The 17,628-nt window shown below is 43.8% G+C and overlaps 1 protein-coding gene across 1 annotated transcript in view; it reads left to right on the top strand.

Annotated features, from left to right (window-relative positions):
- Positions 1-1,011: 1,011 nt before the first annotated feature.
- Positions 1,012-17,628, top strand: part of CKS (Nucleotide-diphospho-sugar transferases superfamily protein) — a 35,592-nt gene continuing 18,975 nt past the window's right edge. The window contains exons 1-7 of the mRNA XM_087374832.1: positions 1,012-1,402; positions 10,093-10,138; positions 10,284-10,370; positions 10,708-10,832; positions 14,176-14,315; positions 14,415-14,466; positions 14,551-14,661. Of these exons, the coding sequence (XP_087230958.1) occupies positions 1,163-1,402; positions 10,093-10,138; positions 10,284-10,370; positions 10,708-10,832; positions 14,176-14,315; positions 14,415-14,466; positions 14,551-14,661 (801 nt within the window). The 5' untranslated portion in view covers positions 1,012-1,162. The remainder of the gene's footprint in view (positions 1,403-10,092; positions 10,139-10,283; positions 10,371-10,707; positions 10,833-14,175; positions 14,316-14,414; positions 14,467-14,550; positions 14,662-17,628) is intronic.

Raw genomic sequence — 17,628 nt, forward strand, 5'->3', positions numbered from 1 at the left:
TTCTATGTCTACGTGAGAGACTTTCCAAAAATTTTCTTACGAAATGGAAACACATAAGAGGACCAACAATGACTCTAATGGCCCAGGAGGTGACAACGATGATGAGGTTTCTATTGTTATAAAAACATATCATTGTCGTATTTGTGCACAACCTTGAGGAATTATGAACTCAAAGAGAAGAACCCTTCTCTTACTTAAGCCCTTTAAAGAGGTGTCTCTCAAGCTTAGCATTCCTCCTCTAGATATTCACACAAGGAGAGATTCCCTATTGTCCATTAATCCACATATGTTCCTTGAGGTAATAGAGCTTATGGATTCAGAAAGGTGCAAAATATGCACCACAGTCAATCTTGATTACCTTAGGAAGTTAATCTCTATCTAATATGGACAAAGAAAGGGTGAAAAGTCAATACTTTATTCAAGTACCTACCTTGCCACCTTGCATGATTGTACTCAACCTTAGTGCATGATTGCTTTGTGAACAAGACACTATGCTTCTACTATATGAGGTTCTCAAAACTTGAAGCAACTTCAATGTGAGGTTCTCACATCTTGAAGCAACAAAGCAACCAATCTTGTTTAAAGTTCCACCCCCAAGTCTCGGCCCCGCCCCCTTCTCCCTCGACTCACACCCATTGACACACATGGCCATCTACAATGGGCACATATGTGTGTGGTCCATGTTGGCAGATATTAGGGGACATCATAAGGGATTTGAACACGGGCAACCGGCTTAGGTAGGTGAACACCCAACCGTTTGAGCTGTTGTCGCGCTGTTGCTCAACAAGCTATCTTATCCAAAGTTACCTTGGTGTGATGTCGGGCCTAAGGGTGTTTAGACACTTGCTTGACAAATTACTTGAGCATTGGATGCGAATGGTATAGCCTGCCCACCCGAGGGCAAGCCCAAGGCTCATGGATGGGCAAGACTGTGCACCCATAGCCTGCCCATTGTCCTGATGAATTTATTGTATCGTGGGCGCCCAAGGTGTGAAAACACGGTAAGGCTGGGTTGAGAGTAAAAGGAGGCCTGGCTTTTGTGCAAGTCGAAACTTAAAGCCCACATCAGTCATAAATACGCAAAGGTTGGCCAGCCTAACCTTATAAGCTCACTATACACATGCCATGAACATGAACATGCACAGGGGGCTAGCATGCTAGCATGGCTTCCTCGCCTTCTTTTTCCTCCTCTTCTTCTTCTGTAGGAGGGAGCTCCAGCAGAAAATCATGGCTCGTAAGTGCCTTGATCCTGGGCGCCGGCGTTGCAGCTGCATTCCTTGCACGTCGAGCTCTCGCTTGTCGCTCCCGTAGCCGAGTGGTCGGAGTTATTCCTGCACGGTACCGATCCACGCGTTTTGAAGGCAAACCCCTTGCATTGATCCTTGGCAAGCCCATGATACAGGTTTACCTCAGTACTCTTCGCGCCGAGCAGTTGATTACAGGTTAAACACAAATTCTACATCACCAGCAAAAGGCCCATTGAAAAGTTGGGAATTCGATCGTTATAGCTGTTTAAGCTCGCGTGTGTCCTTTTCACGCGTACAGAAGACGTCTATAGCAATTGGGCTTTGCTACTAGGCTCAACGCTGCCAGATCCATGCGAAATTTTACTGAATGTAATAGTAAAGCTAGACTTTCTGTCATTTTTTGCAACCTTAGACCATCTTCAGGTAGTCGCTAGACACCTTTTCAATCTCTTGCGCCCACATTCCCCCCTCTCTCAAGTGAATATCAGCTGTACAAGAGTGAGGGGTGTTACTGGTTCACTGCACGCGCAGTGCACCTCTGGTCTCCTAAAAGTCAGCTATGTCATCGCAGATCTGCAGACCTATCTTGCGCCTGCGACGACGCAAAATGAGATCTCTCTAATTATATCGGGTCAAATTTTACTTTTCCTCTACTATCCTTCTAAAATGGAACAAAGAGTCTCAAGGTCCTTAAACCTCAGAACTTTGAAAAATTAGCAGCCAATACGAGGCTTATACCTCCGATGGTTAGTGGAGCAGAGGGCAGCAAGCTAATGCTAAACCTTGCAGTAGAATGTGTCAACAAAGGAACCTAAAACTCGTTTCAACCTCTGACATGGCCCAAGAGCATAACTCTCTGGTATGGAGCAGCAAGTAGAACAGACAGAAAGTAACTTCTATTAGTTCCACCACAAGCGTGGGCTGAAAGTATCAAATCACTGCTCAAGATACTAGCCAAGTGCTGGATAGATTCACAACCAAGATAAGGTTTGAAACCTGAAGTAATGGTGAACTTCTATGGGCTTCAGTGGGTGGCTAGTAACGAGCCTGGATAAGAGGGGGGAGGGGCGGGGGGGGGGGGATGTCTTGGCCACTGAATCATGTGTTCATTTTTTCTCAAGCAATATTGTACATTTCAGTTTTTGTCTTGCAAATCTAAGAAGAAAAGCAATATTGTGCAATCTTATGCAAAGCAATCTTTACCCTTCCCCTTTAAGAGAGCACTGAGAGGTTTCACAGGTACAGTATAGGTAGCATCAATGGTGTATGGCACCACCCTTCTCGGTCACGAACCCGCAAACATTCTAGAGCAATCCTGTCACAAACATCAGGTCTATCCAGTTCTCCCCTTCAAATTCTAAGGGCAGTTTGGATCTTGCGAAGCACCATCCCCCCAAGGTCTGTTTCAACCTGTCTTCGCTCTGGCAATATTTGCAACCAAGTGCTCCATCTGAACAATGAAATCCCAACCCAAAATCTTGGACCATGAGCTCCAAATGGGCTCTCAATTGAGTAATCCTCCAGGAACAATATACTTGTTTGATCAGTAGATGTCCTCGTCTCCACACGAAGGTTTCAATAGGTTCACCTTCTACGTCCAGCAACTTGCAATTGAGCTTTGATGAAGGAACAAAACTTCCCCCTTTGCCTGCCAGGAAGGCTGTCACCCCATGGTCCCTTAGTACTTGAGAAACACAAGTCAAACACTTCCCCAAAGCATGCTACTGCAGTCTGCATACACGCACAAAGAATATATCCACCTGTTTGAATGCTTGCTGTGAAAACAAGCCAGTTTCCTCTAGGAGGCACCTCCACAGCATCTACGTGTAACCCTGTACTGCCATCTTCAGTGTCCTTGCATTCTTCTGACTCTAATTCCCTCCCAACAATACCAGATAGGCAGATATATGATCCTATGCCGAGGTGTTATGCCGTGTGAGATCATGCTGATCATCTGAAAGAGGACACTTTTCCGGTGAAGCCACAGCAAGAAAAATCCTCCTGTCAGGATAATACTGCTGCTGTCTTCTGTGCAGACATCTGCTGTCTGCAGGGCTTGTAAAGCCTGCCTTCGTGCAGTCTTTGCTGCTGGCCATCTGTGGCCCGTGGGACCTTCTGCCCCATGCATCTGCTGCACTTGCTTCAACTGAGCTGGTCTGCTGTCCTTTGCTGGTCCTACTGCAGCAGCTAAGCTTGATGTTCATGCCACCCACATGGAAGCCTGATTGCTGCCCATGTGGCAGCCCTGCACTCCATCTCAGATCTGCCCCACGGCAGTCTCTCTTTCTGCCCAAGTGGCATCTCTCAGACCATTCTGTTTCTGCTGGTACACCTCCTCCATGTCCTACTCATTTGGGGGCTGAATTTTGCAATACAAAGAGAGGTGCGCAGATTTAATTAACAAGGGAGAGGGAAGCCAATTACCCCTTGCCACCATAACAGTGATCGTGATCAAACTAGGCACTTCCTACATCTTTGTGTTATGTGTCAAAAGACTTAAAGTGCTTTGTTGATGTCACATATTTTTGCGCGCGGTTAACTTTTTGGAGCATGACGCCCAGACTTTGTTAAAGTTGCTGAGAAGTTCAAAACGTTTATTGAGGCACAGTTTATGTTGCACAATGTGGGTTGCAAGAAAAACTCGCAGCCCATTTTGTTTGTAGTTTGGTCGCCTTCCGTTGCCATTTTGGTGGTCTTCAACCCAATAGACATCAGCATTGTTGCCTTTGTGCTGCCGTTCATTGCCATTTTGAAGGAACCTCTCATTTTATATTCTGTTGCTGCTGCTCTGCAAGGGACAGTCACCATTTTGGGGTCAATTTTCACACAGCATTCATTGTTGCTGCTGCTGTTTACAGACCTACAGCCACCATCAATTTGGCATTGTTTTGGGGTAGTGCAGAAGCATTGTTTTTGGAGGAAAGAAGGTAGCTGCCAATCAGCTTGTTTTCATTGCTCCAGCTGCTGCTATTCGTAGGTGAAGCACCGCTACACTTGAGGGAAGTTTGGCTTATCCCAGCGTTGCTCAAGCCGTAAGCAGCATCACAAGGCTGAGGTGCTCCACGCTTATGCTGCTGTGCGACGTTCTTGCTTGTTGTGAGACTTAGTCAAGTCTACCATCATGGATAGTCACATCATATGCAGGCAGAAAACTCTGCAAATTCATGGCCATCCAAGCTTGTCTTGCTTCTGCCCTTGATCGTGTTGCTGGAGTGCCATGACGATGCAGAAAACTGAGCGTGGCATCAGGGGGACTGCTGCGATTATTTGGGCTGCCTGTTGAATACACTGAACCATTGTTGCTGCTTGCAATTGTTCCTTGCTCCAGGTCGTTGCTGCACGAATTTTTTTACTGTCCGAAAAATGTCTGCTGCTACTCTGCCTCTGTACAGACCTTGAGCTGAGTGCAGATGCGCACTGACTGGCCAAGGTTTGCTAGCCATGTTTTGCTGGTGTGGTTATTCAGATAGCAGGTCAGGGGATATACGTGTTGCAACAGAGGATTGGGCAGCCAGTTGGAAATCAGTTTTTTAAGGCATTTGCATCAGATTTGACTGCTGTCAAAAATTACAATGCCACATTTCCTGTCAAAGTTTGGAACTGCTCTTTGCTGTGCATTTGCTGACCATTTCCAGTTTCAGTGGACCCTCCATTTGACCGAGCTGACTCAGTTTTGGAGTTTTACTCCCTTTGTTGCTGGACAGTCTTGTGAAGACATTGTCTATTTTTCGACATCTGGCCAACTATCTCTGAGGAAGAGTTTCCTGCTGCAGCAGTCAAACGTTGACTGCATGTTAACTATGTTTGACTGTTGAGTTTTTGGACATTTGCATCAGATTTGACTGCTGTCAAAATTTGACGATGCCACATTTCCTGTGAAAGTTTGGAATTGCTCTTGTTCTCTATTGGCTGACCTTTTCCAGCTTTAGTAGGCCCTCCGTTTGAAATGAGCTGACTCAGTTTTGGATTGTTCACTCCCTTCATTTCTGGACAGTCTGCCTTCTGATGCCATTGCTATTTTTTCAACGTTTGGCCAACTATCTCAGAGGAAGATTTCCTGCTACAGCGGTCAAACGCTGACTGCATGTTGATTATGTTTGACTGTCCAGTCTGAAAACAGCAGACTGTGTGCATTCTGGTGGTCTCATAGTCATTTTGTTGACTCTCTCACTGCATTGGTCAATCATTATTATGGGGATTCAACGGAAATTTCTGCACTCCTATTTGTAGATAATCCGGGTAAGACCTAAATCGAATTTGCCCTGTTTTGGCACATGTTTGCCTTTGAAAATTTGGGGCTTTCTGCTCCATTTGCTTTTGCATTGGCCGTTGTGCCATGGGGCCTTATTTTAAGTAAATACACTCGCAATGTTGTTGTGAAGTTTGCCTCATTGCAAATGGCAGGAAATGATGTATTTGGAATGCTTGCACTAGAGAATAATCTTGATGGGACCAAAAAGTGTTTTTGGTCTTATATGATGCATCATGTATTGGTTGCACTTCTGCTTCACCTGCTCCTACCATCACCAGTACCACCACTGCTTCAAGAGGTGGAGCTTCTACTTCAGGATCATCCGAATCTCCTACATTGGGAGCATTCGTGACAGCTATAGTTGTAGCTGCTTCTCCTCCACCACCTATAACAGGTTGAAATAGATAGGATGGTCAAGATGTGAGTGCATCACGCTTTGCATTTTTGAGAAGACAACTTAAGAATCTTAAGATGCAAGATGAATTGAGTTCCAGGCTAAGGTGAAAGACCTTAAAGAACAGTTAGCCAATGTGGATGAGTTTGTTTTGCAGATGCTTCATTGGTACCCATGATATTGAATGCCATGCCAGATTCGTATCAAGTTTTTGCCATGACCATGCATATGTTTATGGCTAGAAGCCAGAATGCATTCACATTTGACGAGCTTGTTTATTTACTTTTGCAAGAGGAGCAATATAGTCAAAACCTTAGTGGTTTGATGGCTGTAGATTCGGCTTTTTCTGCAGGACATGAGAGCAAAGGGAAATCCCATGGGGGTAATAGAAGCAAGCTTGCTTCACCAGTACTTTTGGCAAGGATGCTGAGAAGGGGGCTGAAAAGAAGAAGGGGAAGTGTAATTATTGCAAGAAGCCTAGACATTACATCCATGTAGGGAGCGGATTGAGAAGGAAAAGAAGAAGAACGCAGGTACAGCAGTGATTGACACTGCCTCTAGTGGGAAGAAGAAGAATCGGCAAATTATACACACACTCATGCATGTGATCAGACTTGGGCATTCTCAGTGGTGTGTACCTACAACTCTCTTCATGAGACATGCCTTTCAGTATCAGATGCGGATGATTGGTCTTTTGATGGTGGTTCTAGCAAGCAAATTCTTTGTATTTTCATCCAAGTGGTGATCAGTTGTTCAACTTTATCGATGTATCTTATGCGGGTGCAGAAGCCACAACAGCTAAAAATTCTCTTTAGAACTACAAAAATCTGAATTTATACGATTGGATATATTCTAGTCTTACAAACGTATATGGTTCTAGCAAGCACATTACTTCCCAGCAAAATATGTTTACCTCTCTTGCAAGCACATTACTTTGCAGCAAAATATGCTAACCTCTCTTGAGAATGAATCTCATGGAGCTATAGTCACATGTGCAAACAACTCCTCATATCCAGTGAAAGGAGTTGGTGTCACGGGGACGTGAATTTCTAATTTTTAGGAATTTACGGTGACTCACCTGGCCTCAAACTGATTAAAATCGTAAAGGACACTTCAGTGCAATTAATTCCATGGGCCAAGGCAAGGGACTAAAGGTTAGAGAGGGGTAATAATCCTACAACTAAATAGCTCAAGGGGCCTCATTTAGCAAGTTGGCTTGAGGAGCAAGAAAAAAAGGGCGAAATTGGCCTTTGAGGCAGTTTTCTAGACCATAGAAGAATAGGGAGAGGCAAGTCACAGGCTGGAAAAGTGCTCCAGGGCTATTCTATCACATTGCCTTGCTGATTTCCGACTACTAGGACAGTCTATGGGCTGCCAGAAGCTCATAAACGAAATTCATTTTTGTGCCAAGAGCCTCCCGATCAGTTCGTTTTTGCTGCATGCCTACTGTTCATGCCTTCCCAGAGTCCCATATCTGATTTGCACTTCTTCCAGGAGTCTTCTAGGCTAGGCACCTATCAAAACCGCATTTTTCTGGGCAGTTTGGAGCTTCCAGGCAACTCGATTTGCTTCCAAGCGGGAGGATTTGCTGAGTCGTACTTGCCACAGGCTTTCCAGGGCTGTGAGACTCTGATTTTGTTGTTCCAGATCCACTCCAGGGTCACCAGGTAGGCTTCCACGGTGCGAGATTTGTACTGGATCCATTTCACCTACCAGGATTGGATGCCAGAAGGAAATCATTTTTGCTGTTTTTCACCTCTTCCTGCTGATTTTGTCTGCCAGAGTGCTTGAGAACTGCTCTAGACAGATTCACCTTTTTGCTTGTTGCTATTTCAGGGTTCCCAGAGCCGTTAGATCAGTTGACTGCCTCCTAGAATCTCTCCTACAGCCTCAAAATCTTCAGATCCTATTGCCTTATTGTAGCTAGCCTTTCTGTGTGCCAGGAACAGCCAGGGTTGGTTGTTTAGCTGGTCTCTGTCTTTGCCAGGACTCCCTTGACAGGTATCAGAGCTGACAGGACAGACTTGGCTGATTTCTCTCCTGCTAGGACTCCCTTGATGAGTATTAGAGCTGCCAAGTTAGAACCCTCAGTCAAAATCGGAAGGACTGCCATGAGATATTGCATTGGACTGGGATGCCTTCTTGTGATTGCATAGCAGGATGGAAGTGCCTGTGAATAGATTATTTAGTTGGCTGTTTTTGGGCTGACGCACGACAATGCTTTTCTTGTATTTGGATGCCTTTTGCATAAAAGATAAAGAAATACCGAAAGGGGCGCTAAGTTTAGGGCCAATCTGGCGTCTAGTGCAGGATGAGGGCAATCTAGCTCTTGGGTGTTGTGTTATAAGTTACTTTGGTTTGCTGTGGAAAGTTCTAAATGGTTTGAAATTAAGTATTTGCTGGTTGTTATCTGTTCACTGCCCTTTGGAAATTCCGAAGGCCGGTTACAGTTGGAAAAGTGTTGCTCATCGCAGCAATTGTGGGACACTTACACTCTCTTATGTTTTAGTGGGTACGTGGAATTAAGAACTTCTTCAACCATTGCTAGGACTGGTTTAGTCGTTAAGTTGATTAATGACAAATGCACTGCTCACGATATTTGGGATGGGAACATCATTGTCGCTTCAAGTACATTATCCGATGGCTACATAGGATGGATCAGTATGAGAGAGTTGCACATGATGCTTCGACAATTGCTACTACTACTACCATGGCAGATGCAGATCTTTGGCATGCCCGATTTGGCCATCTAAATTTTCATAGCTTGCTGTGTTTGTAAAGGCGTGATATGGTATCTGAGATGCTGCAAACGCATGCTTTTTCTTGTCATGTTTGTGAGGGGTGTATCGGGGTGATTGCATGGGCATCATTCCCAAAAGATGGATCGCTTGGAGCAGTTAGAAAATTACAGCTCATTCATAGTGACGTATGCTTGGGAGACACCTCTACTTTGTGACTTTTACTGATAATTATTCCAGATTCACATGGGTATATCCAATGAAAGAGAAATCTGAGGTGTTATGCACTTTCAACATCTATGGTTGAAAATCTATTATGCTGCAAGATTGGTACTTTTTGTACAGATAGTAGGTATATGTCAAAGGATTTTTATGCTGATTTGTCAGACAGAGGCATTATTCATCAATGCACTTTGACATACACACCTCAGCAGAATGGTGGCATCAAGAGGAAAAATAGATTTCTCACGGAGATGGCAAAATGCATGTTGAAGGATCAAGGTTTGCCCAATAGGGTTTGGTTGGAGGCCATCATGTATGCAGCATATGTGCTGAATAGATGCCCCACAAAGCCTTACAAGCAGTGACTCCGTTTGAAGCTTGGTATGGAAGAAGCCTTCAGTCACACACTTTTGAGTGTTCGGATGCTTGGCGTATGCATTACTGCCAAAGCTGTAAAATGCATTTTTGTGGGCTATAATTCCAAAAGGAAAGGATGAGATTAAAGTCTACTAGCAAATCTTGAAAGTGTTGCCAACACACTGATAAATAATTTATCTACTCAAAGTCCTCCTTAAATGAGGTAACCTTACACCATTAACATATGTTATGGTAGCTTGTTTTCTACTTCTTTTCCTCCTCCTTTTCTTTCTTGTGTTGCATGATGGGAGTTGTTTCTGTTATCCTATTACAATCTTTAGTTATACCTTGGTCTATGTAGTAAAGCATCAAATACAGGTGCTCTTTTGAGGCTTTATACACATGCTCATTTTCTATTGGGTGTGTGGATTTGTATGTGTGAGAGCATATGTTTATACTATGGTCTACACCCACTGTTGGGCGCCGATGACGTCAGTGGGGATGTCATAGTAGCCAGTCCCTACTATGCGTGATGGAGTTTATGGTTTTCAACCCTATGAGTGACTATCATGTGATCGAAACTGCACTATGTTGTGTTTTAGAGGATGAGTTTCGGCATGTTCCTGGATTCATCTAGATATATGCTCATTTTCTATATATGTGATGCTGATCCAATTGTGTGGAAGTATTCGCATGCTGAATCAGCCATTTCTCACTTTAAAGACAAAGGGTTTCTGTGAGAATTTGAAAACTGAAAGGACATACGACATTTCCTAATGAAATTTGTATCGTTTGGCCACTTAACGTTCTCACAATAAGATTGCTTCAGTTTTTCAGCACCTTACTGAAGACTTCATTTTGGAAATTTTTGTGCAAATGCAGAGAACATGGGAGCAAGCAAAACTTGCAGCGACACTGGATTCTGTTGGTATGTGGTTGTCCTATCTTCAGTGGGAGGCTGCAGCATATGTGCGTTTAATAATTTCATCCAAGTACGAATGGAAATTTTAATAATGTGTAACACCCTTCTCACTCTTGTAGTAACTTGAGAATTTCTGTGGGAATGTCTTCAGTTGTGGCGACAGACGATGAGAGAATTGCAGAATCCTGCAGGAACTTTGGAGCAGATGTGGTCATGACATCAGAAGCTTGTGCAAATGGTATTGAAAGGATTGTAATATACCATTCTGTCACAAATGAGGTTTTAACTTTTTTTAATGCTGCTATTGTAATTCTTTCTTTTATTTACGTTTTTTCAGATATGCTCTTTCTTTAGGTCTCCGTAGGTCCTCGGTATTTTTAAAGACATTTTAATTTCAAATGGATTTATTAGATATATCATAATTTGAAAGAGATTGTATGTTGTTATTTTCGTTATCACTATTTATCCTTTTCTTTGTACATATTGGTACCCATTTCTGTAGGAATCTCTTTCCTGTGTTGATAATTTTCTGCATCTCCATGCACAATTAGTCAATTTATTGAATTCACTTGCAGGTACTGAGCGTTGCCAGGAAGCCCTACAAAAGTTGAAGAAGAAATTTGATATTGTTATAAATATTCAAGGTGATGAACCACTTATTGATCCTGATGTCATTGATGGTGTGGTTAAAGCATTACAGGTAATTCCTTTTTCCTTTCTCCTTGGCCTCCATCGTCCTCTTGATACCTTTTTTTTCTCTACTATATCTACATTGGGTTAGATCTAGTGTCCCCTTCAAGACAATCCTCTTGGTCAGGACACCCTGTCTTACCTGTGCGTCTTTAACTTGATAGTAAGGTGACTTTCCCTTGTGCATTTCCCCCCACTCTCCATACATTTTTAATTTGCATTTTTTAGACCTCAAACAAGAGTTCCCTCTACAGCAGCTCGTCAAGGTAGGAGACCCATAAGGCCCACCCATAGCTCATTAACCATCTACATGTTTGGCATAGATCACCACCAAGCGGTAGGCGGCCATCTTCTGATGTGTGGCATGGTCACTAAGAGGCCTCCAAAAACCTATAGTTTGTTTTTAACATAAATCCTTGTTCTTGAAATAGGGAGCACAATTGTTAGAAAGGTACGAGTCATGACAAGTAGGCTTTTCGTGAATGTATACATACATACATGCATGCATCCTTACCTATATCCTGCATGCATAGATACACACATGGAGAGACCCTTTATAGAGCAGAGTTCATGGAGCCCTTCGTGCCTGGCCAGGGGCTTTTTTCATACTCAATAGAAGTCTTCTTCCTGAAAAAATTCAAATAAAGAATAGAATTCAAGGATTAGCAATTGCAATATTTGAACAAGTGGTCGGACTCATTAGAGAAATACATCTTAACACACACACACACACACACACACACACAAGCACACACATGTATATGTATGTATGTATGTATAGTTGTTTTGGCTGTCTATTGGCTGTACATCTCTCCAGATGTGTGCATCTATTTCTGTATACTTGTGTGCACATGCAGAGGAGGTTTTGAAGCATTGCATGGTCTGTGGAGTTTGTTTAATCTTGTGCTGCAGATTGGGCTTGGCTAAGAAGGAACTCCCTATCAATTATTTAACGTGACGTCAGAGCCCAAGGGATCGACATAGGAGATCTTTATTTGAGGATGAAGACCTTTGCTTGAGAGGAAGATGACTTCAATTCCTAGAGATGTACTCTAAATATCTAAAGAATGATGATCTTTCTGGGAAGAGAGGTGACTAAGAGTCAAACAAGTGTGTCAATTGTCAAGTAAGGTTGCATGATGTTTTATTCTAATTTCTCCTTTCAGCTTCTTCAGATCTGATGGCTTCACACTTGCCTGTGTCCAATTTTGGGTGTAGGGCAAGCTGAAGGGAACAATTACCTGTTATGGAAGGTGAACATCAAGAGCCACATTGTGGCCAGGAATTATTTAATGTGGCCACTGGAGTGGAGCTGAAGCCTTGTGACATGGTAGATGTGACAGGGAAGGTAGTAACACTTGCAGACCCATTAAAGTTGGCATAGTGGGGGAATAGGGATTCTGAGGCATTATCAATGAAGATCGGGATGACATTGGATGCGATGATCCTACACATTCAGTTTGGGGAACATTGGTAGACAGGGGTAAAGCTTGGACTATCTTGAAGAACATATACGAGACAAATAATCAAGGAGGATTCTGTCGCCTCAAAATTATTTGTTCACCATTAGAATGGAGAAAGGAGAGATTGTGCATGATTACCTCACGAAAGTGATGGTGATTATGGATCAACTAGCAGTAGTTGGTGAAAAGGTAGACAGAAGTCATCTAGCCCTGTTTATACTCAAGATACTTCATACAAGCTTCAGAGGATTACTCATTTTTTGATGGCAAACAGATCGAGTCAAGCCACTCAGATTCGCAGAGCCAGGGCTGTTGCTTGTATTGGAGGAAGCTTGATAGGACATCATGTATAACAGAGATGGAGTTGGTTTGATAAAGCAAATGATAAGGATAACATGGCCAAGGTAAGACCAAGAACAAAGTTTTTCAGAGGGCTTCCAACTTTTTTGACAGTGAAAACAAGAAGAAGAAAAAGTGGTTCTACTAAGCCTGGACATCTTGCACAAAATTGTAGACATGCAGACATAAATAAAATGGAGGATCAGTCCAAGAAAGAAGAACCAGAACCAAAGACAAAGAATCTAGTGAAAGAGTAGCTATTCTAAATAGTTGCTTTAAGCATCCCTAGTCTTATGCTTACCGAGAAGAGTGACTGACCTCCTATAAGTAACGAGGGTTTCGTCCTTCCCTTTAGGGGTAACATGGTCGAGTCCCTCTAAAAGAGAGGATGACATGATGCTGCTGTTCTCTTGGAAAGCTGAATTGATTGCAATGCCTACTATATCCTGGTGGGTGGTGAGAAAAGTAGGAGTGATGCTATCATCACCTAGGCACTTGCCGCTCGGTAGAGTAAAGAGTATAGTCCTAAGCTCTCATGTCGTGAAAGGGGCATCCAAAACTATCCTTATCTCACCTGTAATCAAACTAGGTCTATGTTCCCAAGTTCTGTGTAAAGCTTTGCATTTGGTCGAGATCGGGGGTTTTGTTGATTAAAGAGAGTATTAGAAATTGGTGGCAATCTATCTACGTTATGATTGATGGGATAAAGCAACATCTGTGACAATTAGTTCGTGCATATTGCATCATGTTGAATCCACAACTCACATATTGTACGTTGTAGGAGTAAGGTCATGAAACTTGTGACAATAAAAAATGTTAACATGTTGTGCTTCCCTTTTCTAGAGGATATGGGAAACAAGGGAGTTTACATGTATAGCGCACAAACCTTTTATACAACCCTTTGTTGGCAGTAGGAAGGCCCAAATGTTAACTAAGAGCCTGTACATCATTGAGCTCTTGGTATCAAAGGAGACAAGCATGTTAATAATCCCAAAGAGAAGGTGCTGTGTATGGCTTACTAGCTCCACATCCAATCTTGATCGTTGGAGTTAGACTAGTGCATGATAAAAAGACAGGGCTCAATGTTTCTAGGGACGTTGAAACAATTACATGAAACATGTAAGGTAAACACCTTTCTTACAGGGTAAGGAAGTTAGTGTGCTTTAAGAACAATTGAATGAGAGAATGGTTGGAATAGTATGAGATAAGATATGTCAAAATGAAGCTCTTAGAAGAAGATTTTGGAATTACACATGAAATAACAAACATATCATTCTTCGTATTGAAGAAAACTCATTTTTTTAAAGCCCATCTTGGATTTACAAGTCACATTGAGACGTGATAAATAGAAGTGTATAGAAAAAGAAGTTCGATTTGTAGGCAGAGGATGTAAAACCGGTCAATGTGTGGCATCAAAGGAGTCTTATGTGCTTTGGTCAGCACCACCCACTTTAACCAAAGAGTACATTGCATTTCCAACTGTTGTTATGGCATTCTTAGAATCATTGTATGAAGACATGTTGTCTGATTTAATTGTTAATGACCTTGCAGGGAGCACCAGATGCTGTTTTCAGCACAGCCGTCACCTCCTTGCAGCCAGAGGATGCTAACAATCCAAATAGAGTAAAATGTATTGTTGATAAACAGGGCTATGCCATATATTTCTCGAGGGGCCTACTTCCTTTTAACAAGTAGGCATTTAGTGATGAATTTCTTCTTTTTCTAGTACTTGCAGAACAATGTGCATTTGTGCTTTGATCTAAGCCTTTGTTTTCATGTTTGTTTCTCAGGAATGGTCAAGTAAATCCGGACTTTCCGTATTTACTCCATCTTGGCATCCAGGTAATCAGTTGGTCCTGAATTTAATATGCATGTTCTAAAAGAGCATTAAGGACCTTATAGAGTATTTATTGGACTATTTTGTAGTGTTATGATGCCAAATTTTTGGAGTTGTATCCTCGTCTTGCTTCCTCACGTCTTCAACTTGAAGAGGATTTGGAACAATTGAAGGTGCTAGAAAATGGCTATAAGATGAAGGTATGCAAAGCAAAGCAGTGGATTTCTTTTCCCCTGAGAGGCTCGACCCTTATTTGTGCATTTGTTTTGCAAATCCCACCTCCTCTCCCCTGATCCTTCCGTCCACCCATACGCGCGCACGCACACACAAAATCATGCAACCCATGCACACGCATGCACACTTATTTGGTGATGTATTGAGCATCTTTGGATGAACTTTACACAACGTTTTGCAAAAAATCCACTGTCCTTTGACAAGCAGCACATGGAGATGCCATATGAGGGGCATAACACAATTATAACATGACACTCTTTTCATGACACAATTATATCATGACACTCTTATCATATCACTTTTGTTGTACACCAAGTCAATTAAGTGCTAATTTGAGTCAACTTTGCGACTCTTACCGCACATTACAGCCACAACACATAAAAGGCAATGTCTAGCCACTAAAAGACCGAAGGATATGTGTAAAGAGGGTTAGACTAGCTAGAACCAAAGGCTGTTTCCCACCTCAAGTATTTGGCACTTGTTTTCCTAAAAACATACCAGGAACACCATAAAAAGCCCCTAACAAGATTCTATCAAATGCGTGGACATCTTCAAAGCTTTTAGCGTGTTGGAACTTGGACCATGGTTGAGCCTAAGGTCTAGACCACCATTAGGTACTTGGTGTAACAATATAAATTTGCATCCCAAAAATAGCCCCTTTCCTTTGTTGCATGCTAGAAAATAGAGGTGGAGGTTGCCTGCTACTGCCAATGCTTTCGGTAGTGGAAGATAAACGAAGAGTAGGTCCAGGAATCACACAGTGTTAAATTCAAATCCAACTTCTTTCCTTAGTGTGTACTGGGGTGTGTGTGTGTGTACAGAGAGAGAGAGAGAGAGAGAGAGAGAGAGAGAGAGAGAGATGTGTGCAGACAACCATTAGATCTACAGACTGGCCTGCTTTGTTCCTGCAGAAAAAAACCTCTCCAACCTCTGCGATCTTCTGCCACATGGCAGTCTTGTGCCAGGTGCCTGTCTTCTGAGTGTTCCTGCTCTGCCCTGCAGCGTGCAAGTCTGTACACAAAGTGATGTGCTCCTCAAGTTCCAAGAGTTCCATGCAAGGGCCACATCTTAGACCAGTTGCATGCTCCACACACTAAGGACGGATGGTGTTTGAGAGTTCTATGCGAGGGCCACATCTTAGACCAGTTGCATGCTCCACACACTAAGGACAGATGGCGTTCGAGAGTTTTGTTCATGAGTAGTTTCAACGATATTGCTCACGTGGGATTGCTCATCAAGTCACCGTACCTGACACGCCAGCTCAGTATGGAGTTGCGGAGGAAGATTTGGAGACTGATGGAGGCAGCACGGTCAATGTTACATGCGGTATTTCACAGTAGCATAAGTCAAAGATCTGTACATTCATAGGCTATGGACACCCCTTTGTTGTGAAAGCCTACAGAGTGTTTGATCAGACCAATCGCAAGCTTTTGCTGCGCAGGTCTGTTGCTCTGTCTGCATACTATTTCCAGCATGCCCTGACCTGCAGAACACTCAATACTGGCCCTGGATGCTGTGCAGGTCTGCAGACGTGCTTGCTGCCTTTCGACCTGGTCCTGATAGTCCATGTTGACTGTCCTAGCAGTGTATCCTCTACTCCAAGATGATGCAGACTCAGTTGCAGTTAAACTGACTTCTTCATGCAGTCCTTGTTGCCCAGCCCCCGTGGCAGTCCATGTGGCCTCTCTAAACCCCTGCTGGTACACCTCCCCCATGCTCTCCTCATTTAAGGGCTCAGATGGGGAGGGGACCTAAATAGCGCCAACACCCCTTCTCACCGACCCACAGTGGGCCAATACACATGTCGATGCAGGTGCTTGATTAGCTCCCATGGAGAAGATCTTTGGAACAAGTTGGAGATGTCCTTGTTTATCGGTCTTTCAACTTGCAGCTCCTCCTCTAGGTCGGGTGCTGACCTGCTGGTCGGTCAACCTGCCCCCTCTGGTCCATTAAATGCGCCCCTTCTGGGGCTCAAAACAAGGGCCTGTTGGCCCACAAAACTAGGGCACATGTCCCCCTACATATATAGGGTCCAGCCCCTTGCAGCTCTTGATCCGACCTGGTAGACTAGCTCTTGACCAGCCCTACCAGTCCTCTCCAAGGCCGACTGCTCCTGCAGGCTCCCCCGCCATCTCAGGCCATGTATCAGCCCTGTTTGCAGGCCGTGTGCCTGCCTACAAGCCCTCGCCATGTTGTGCCATCTGTCCGGGATACCATGCCATGTGTCGCCTGCTGCCTAGAACCTCTCTGCCATGTGGCGCCTCTGGCCAGGGCTAGATCCAGGGGCTGTTGCCCTCGCCATCCATCCTGCACAGTCTTGCCATCTGAGGCAGCCTTTGAAGCTCTTCCAGGTATGTCTTGAGCAGTGCTGCTCACATGACAGCCTTGCTGCTGTCCATGTAGCAGCCACCTCTTCTCTCTTGGCTGTGAGGTGCTGCCCATGTGGCAGCCTCGTCCCTCTCTCTTTTCTTTTGCCCACATGGCAGCTATGCTCCTGTTCATGTGTCAGCCTCTCAAACCCTAGGTTCACCCCCCTCATGCTCTCCTCATATGGGGGGTTACACATGGGAAGGTGACCTTTCCAACACCCCCTCTCACCAACACATCTCAGCCCTATGCCAACACGTCGATGACAATGATCTAGTGACTCCCGGGCCATAGTCCTTTGGAACACTTTGACGTCGAAATCTTTTCCTGGCTTTTCATCCAATGGCTCTTGCTCCACAAGTCTGGTTCCGCTTTTGCACACTATTCTGGTACACAAGTCCATCTCTAGTAGCACCTCCTGGCACCAGCACCTTCAGTCACGTTCCTGCCTTCGAACTTGAGGAATCCAGCCATCACGATCTTCTAGTTGTCCCCCTCATAATGAGTGAACAACTTGGAGTCTTCCTGGCACCACGCTCTGAGGGTTTGTTTCCTTCCTTTGGTAA

Source organism: Dipteris shenzhenensis, chromosome 5 (genome assembly GCF_047967505.1).
Source record: "Dipteris shenzhenensis isolate YYH24624 ecotype China chromosome 5, Dip_SZ_1.0, whole genome shotgun sequence".
Lineage (NCBI taxonomy): Eukaryota > Viridiplantae > Streptophyta > Polypodiopsida > Gleicheniales > Dipteridaceae > Dipteris > Dipteris shenzhenensis.